Source organism: Drosophila subobscura, chromosome O (assembly GCF_008121235.1).
Source record: "Drosophila subobscura isolate 14011-0131.10 chromosome O, UCBerk_Dsub_1.0, whole genome shotgun sequence".
NCBI classification, from domain to species: Eukaryota; Metazoa; Arthropoda; class Insecta; order Diptera; family Drosophilidae; genus Drosophila; species Drosophila subobscura.
This window is the reverse complement of record NC_048533.1, coordinates 4,787,801-4,793,800: the sequence shown is the minus strand read 5'-3', so window position 1 is coordinate 4,793,800 and position 6,000 is coordinate 4,787,801. Positions and strand designations below refer to the sequence as shown.

General features: G+C 40.9%; 1 protein-coding gene across 2 annotated transcripts in view; it reads right to left on the bottom strand.

The window, feature by feature from the left end:
* Positions 1-2,647: 2,647 nt before the first annotated feature.
* The window catches only part of LOC117896066 (transcription factor E2f1), a 37,168-nt gene continuing 33,815 nt past the window's right edge, over positions 2,648-6,000 (bottom strand). For both annotated transcript variants that reach the window (XM_034804085.1, XM_034804086.1), the window contains 3 exons: positions 5,403-5,649; positions 4,425-5,333; positions 2,648-3,281 (listed from right to left, as the gene is read on the bottom strand). In XM_034804085.1, coding sequence (XP_034659976.1) covers positions 3,154-3,281; positions 4,425-5,333; positions 5,403-5,649 — 1,284 coding nt within the window. In that variant the 3' untranslated portion in view covers positions 2,648-3,153. The remainder of the gene's footprint in view (positions 3,282-4,424; positions 5,334-5,402; positions 5,650-6,000) is intronic.

Genomic DNA, 6,000 nt, shown 5'->3' with positions numbered 1-6,000 from the left:
CGTAGTAATTTCTGTACGAGTATTTTTCTAGTTGCGTTTTTTTTTGTTTTTGGTTTGTGCTTTTGCCTTTTCTCTCTAGTTACGGTTTTTGCATTTTTCTCTAGCTATGATTTTGAATTTGCTGTTTTTTAGTTTTAAATTGTTTTCTGTAGAGTAGAAAAGATAAATTTGGCAAAGTTTCATTCATTTGTCATCTATAAAATTCCTCCACCCGACTGTGGACTGTGTGTTAGGTACATATGGACATATCCTCCCACTTCTAGCTGGAACAATTGTTCAAATAAATAGTACTCGAAGCCACCCATGGTCCATAATCAATAGCTACTAATATCAGTTTCTTCTAATAAGGAAAACTATGGTTTCAGAGATTTAGCTGCGGATGCATCCCTAATAATGGGTTGTTTTTTTGTTTTGGTTTTTAGTTTGCCTTTTTTGTTTTTATACCACTTTTCTGGTTACGTTTCTGTTTTGTGTTTTTATGTTCTGTTTGGTTTGGGTTTTTCTTCCCTTTTACTCACCTTTTTGCACAGCGTTTGTTGTAAACCATTTCATTTGTTGTTTTGGTAGTAGTTTATTCTCGATTTTGTTGTGGTTTTATGCCTATAGTGTGGGTAAATAATTAATTTCAGCACTTATTCCGGCAATTTCTGCTTGTATTTTGGTATTGATTTCAAAAACAGAACAGAAACGACGCACTTTCCTAGACGCAGGCGTAATTACACACACACAAACACACGCACACTCGGGCATTTTTCCTTCTTATGTTTTATTTGCGTGCTTTCCTTTTGCGCCGCAACTTCACAACACTCTCACACATGCACGCGCCATCAACACACACACACACGTATATGCATGGGTGTATACAAATTTTTATTTATTTATTTACTGTGAATTTTACACACACACCACACACACACAGGAACAGAGAAGCGCGCGCGCAGCACTCTAACACACACACGCAAACACTCGCTGGCAGCACTTGTATTTCCTGGAATTTCATTACGCCTTCTTTTACTATTATTACTATTATGATTCCCACTCAATCCACTCCACTACACAGATATTTCTGGAATACACTTTCGACCGGTGTACTCTGCTTTTGTTTAGTATATTCTTTTCATTCAAGAATCGCGTTTATCTTTACCTTGATTTGTATACAACACTTTCTTTCTGCTTTCCACACACAAACACACACACGTGTACACACTTTTCCCAAATCTTTGAGCGGAGCGAAGCGAGGTAAGGTAAAACTTGGCTAAAATATTTTTATTTTTTTTACCAATGTTGTACACTTTTTTTGGCGAATTTTTCTCGTTTTTTTTGGGCTTGGGCTTGTTCACGGCGCGACGCGTCAGAGTTTACGGTGAACGGTGAATTGGGCAATTTGTGGGCAAGCGTTGGGGGGAATTTCTCTCTGTGTCTAAACGGTCAGGGAAATCCTCTCCTGCTACTAAACGGTCAGGGAAATCCTCTCCTGCTGTAAAATGGTAAGGGAATTTTTCTCCCCCAAGGAAAAGTACCGCCTCATGCTCGAGTGTAGACGCAACCATGAGTAAAAAATACCACACACAAATACTGAGAAATGTCGTGTTCTGTTCTTCGATTTTGAAATTTTGATTAATATTTCCAGCTAAAGCTAACTAGGACCCTCAGCACTAAGAATATAATTTTGAGCGATTCATCAATCGATTCTCCTAATTTGTATGACCTTCTTTTGTTGAATTGGGTATTTCTGCTGGTAATGTTAGAATGCGCTAACTCAACTAAATAACATACCTTGCGAACACTCATTAATGCGCTCGATTCGGAGCCATTCTGTTAATTTAAGGCCCTGCTATGTTAGCTTCCCGCTGCTCCTTAACAGACGTGATAACTGCTCACATTTACAGAGCTGGGAATCCTGCCCAGGCTCAGAATTGATCGTTAACATTTAGAAATAAAGTTGAAGGTTTGTTTCTGTTGGGTTTCTTTTTCCATTTTATTTGTTTTGCTCTTTTCCTTTATACAATTTGTATGATTTGTTGGTTTTGTTGCTTTAGTTTTATGGTTTAGTTTAACTTCTAGGCGAGAGTTTAAATAGGTAAAATAGGTATTTATGTACTTGTAGTTGACTCTGTTAAGTGGGTTTTGCTTGGGATGATTTGGCTTCTCTATGAACAAACTGCTATTGGGCCCATGTGTTGGTGTGTGTTTATATTTTTGTAATTTTATAACAATAACAAATTATTATGATACATAGTTATAGGCTTTAATAATAATAATTTAAAAATCAATCCATTCAGGCAAATGAAACAAATTACAGAAGAGACAACGCTGAGTGAATTGTATAAGGGGGTTCCCGGGTTTGGTTATTTCATGCGTAAACAAAAATGTTTCTTTTCAGGGAGTAGAACTGTTGAGTGCGATACGGGGTGGGGGGTGGGGCCCAAGTTGTGTGTCTTCTTTGTCTTCTGAATGTTTGTGTCTGCGGGGACTCCCCGTTATGGAAATTTTGAAGCAAATTTCAACATTCATGTTTGTTTTTTTTTTGTTACAATTTGAAATTGATTTTCATTTTATTATTTAGATTCTAAATTGATTTTTTATATATATATATAACTATTTTTTGTTTCTTTTTAAAAATTATGTTTGTGTGGGTGTTTTTTTGTTTGTTTGTTGTGTTTTTGTGTATTTTAGTAATTTACAGACAGTTCTAGTCCAAAATAGGTTCCTGGATGAGAGTAGGAAGTATTCGAACTTATATAATTTGTGTGTTTCCTTTTGTGTGTGGCCTATGCTTGTACCGCTTATTCCTGATTCTCCTCCTTGTATATTTTTTGTTTTGCTTTCTTTTAAGGCTAAAATTGAAATGTTTGTTTTTATAAAATGTTTGCTTATTTTGTTGTTTTCTGGTGTGAGGCTGAGTTTTCTTTCGTAGAGTAGAATTTGTTTTTTGTTTTTTGTTTCGCTTAAATTACTTTTGGGATTATAAATTTAAATGTATAACTTTACGCTTAAAACCTTACACACAACTTAGTTTCATTAAGTTTGCTGATTTCTCCTTTCTCTTAGAATCCCAGAATCCCAGAATTTCGTATATACATTCACTGATATATGTATATATATGTGTGTTTGTGTTTGTGGTTGTATTTGTATGTGTGGATGCGTCTCCTCTTAGGGTTCGTAGGGTTCGGAACCAAAGTCAAACAGACGATCGATGCCCTCGTTTGCATTGAGCGCATACGGATAGTCATTATCGTCCGGCGGGTTGATGGACACAAAGGCCATGTCATTGCTGAAGTCTGTAAAGAAAAGTTGCATGTAAATATCAGAACTTATTTCATTGCCAAACACATTCATTCATCTTCCTTGTTCAGTTCATTTCTTAAAAGTAACACATAGACAGAGAGAGAGAGAGATAGAGTAGATTATAGCTAGGCGAGGCGAGGCGAGGCGAGAGATGTTGTGGATGCATGTTTGAAATTCACGCCAGAGCTGAATCTCATGGTGCTACAAAATTTCAATCGCAAAATGAACAATTGGCCCTGGAACGGTCAGTGTTGTCAGTGCAGACCCACGAGAATTCAGTTCCAAAATGAATTTGACACGAGGACGAGATATTTCAGACGAGGCGTCTCGGGATGTTATTTATTTATTTACATACAAATTTATTCACAAATATTATCACATTTGTATAAACTTTCTTTTTGCAAGTGTTTTGTTTTTGGTGTTTGATTGTTAAGGATGTGAACTGAGGATGTATGCATGCATGTGTGTGTGCGTGCGTGCGTGGGAATGTATGGATGTATGAATGTTAAATAAAATAAATTATGGAAAACACAAATTAAAAAAACCTACAACCAAATAATTTAATAAAAAATAATTTATTCAATTTTGAACTGATTCTCGTTGGCCGAAATGTTTTTGCAAATAAAGACGAAAGACAAAAAAAAATCAACCGCAACTCATACGAATATGTTTTGGGGGAATTTTGTAATAAGTTTGTTTTGACTTAATGTTACACTTCACTTTGTTAATATAATTACTCACAAAAAAAATAAAAATGCACTCATGTTGGTTGGCGGGGTTCACGCTCAGCAAGAACTCAGACTGTGATGTGGTTAAAAGTCACGCAGGTCACAGAAAAAGTTCTCGACAAGAGGGCCCCAAATCGAGTGCTCACGAGTTACTGTACCTCTCTGTTGAAGCCTACAGAGACATCTCCCACTGTTAAACAGATCACCATAATGTTAGCTTTACAGAGGTTAGAGAGACAGAAATGTTGTGGCTGCTGCTGCTGTTGCCGATGATGAATGATGTACATGAATGAGAGAGCGCACGAGCAAGCACGAGGACACGAAAATGTACATCGTATGATGGATGACAGCTGGTTCTTGAGGGCTTGAAGGTTCGGATGGGTTTTGGGGCGGGGTTACAGTACTTACAGTCCGGGCCCATTTCATTGAAGAAAGCATCGAGGCTCTGAAGCGTTACATTGCTGCTGTTGCTGCTGGCATCACAATTGCCCATACTGGGCGGCAGAGGCAGGTTATGGCGATTTTGGCTGTATTGCTGATGATGGTGATCCGCACTGGCGCCAGCGCCGGACAGGTTGCCATAACTGCTGCCATTGCCACTGTCGCAGACCTCGTTGTTACCAGCGACTGCCGCAAACTGCATATGCAGCGAGCCCATTGCCGAGGAGGCAGACGATGATGACGTTGTCGCTGCATTGCCTCTTGTTGCGGCTGCTTTTTCTCTTGTGGCGTCGGCGGCATCTTCCATTGCACAATTATACATGGGCACATCGCTGCGACGTTGCTGTGGCTGTGGCTGTTGCTGATGATGGAGGTGCTGCTGCTGCTGCTGTTGCTGCTGGTGTTGTGGTTGTGGAGGTGGCTGACTGCTCCTGCTGCTGACGTAGCCTATTGTGGGAGGTTGGGAACTGCTGTTATGACTATTAAGCGTAGTGGTTGCTGTGGTTGTTGCTGCTGCTGCTGCTGTGGCTGTGGGATGCCCCGCGGCAATTGCAGCTGCTGCTGCCGCCCGACGTCTTGTCGTGGGCGTGGGAGAGGATTCGGTTAAGCTGCTAAACAGCTGCTGGATGGAGTTATGCTGCTGCTGCTGCTGCTGCTGCTGGCCATACAGTTGGCTGCGCACCACCGGATGGGTGAGCGTAGGCACCAGCTGTTGCAGCTCGGCATCCACATCGTCATCATCGTGTTGCTGCTGCTGCTGCTGGGCCATCGCAATATCACAAATGTTATTATATTCAGGCTGGGAGGATTGCTGAGCCGCGGCGGCCTCAATCGATTTGCTGAGGTTCCGCTGGGCCGAGCGATATGGTGTGGGATCTGTGTGCAAAGTAAATCAAATGTTACGATTTCTTCAACTCAAGTTTATCCTTTCTCGTTAGCACTTACCTAATCCCCTTGTGCTCATGGCATCGATGTTATTGAAGAGCGGATCGTTCATTCGCTGGCTGGTCAGATGGTGCAGTCGTGTCGATGTGGCTGTCCGCACACACCCGGCGCCCGGGTGTGTACCCAAGTAACCAGCGCCCGAGGATATGGGCGAGTTCTCCGGCGAGTTGTCATGGCAGAGGAACACATTGATCTCCCCGTTCTCGGCCTTCACGTAAATCTCTCGCGGCAACTTTGTGTTGGGCAGCTGGAAAACAAAATGTTAATGTTGAAAGTTACTAAGAAATTCCTTGCACACACGCACAAAAACAAGAAACTAACAGATCTTTTTGGTTAATTTTAATTGCTAGCAGAGGGGCCACCAAGGCGCGAGGGGGCTACATTTTTAAGCGGTCGCCGACCGGACCAGACCGAACCGGACCGTTCCACAGCGTAAGAGAAACACAAATGAAGCTCAAGAATAAGAATGAGAAATGAGCAACTTTTGTTGTTGTTGTCGTTGCCTCTCGAGTATTTTTAGAAATGATATTTTGCTTTTGCTTTGTGCTTTTTCTCAGTCTCGACTCGTCTCGTCTCGTCTCTTCCTCGCATTCTTTTT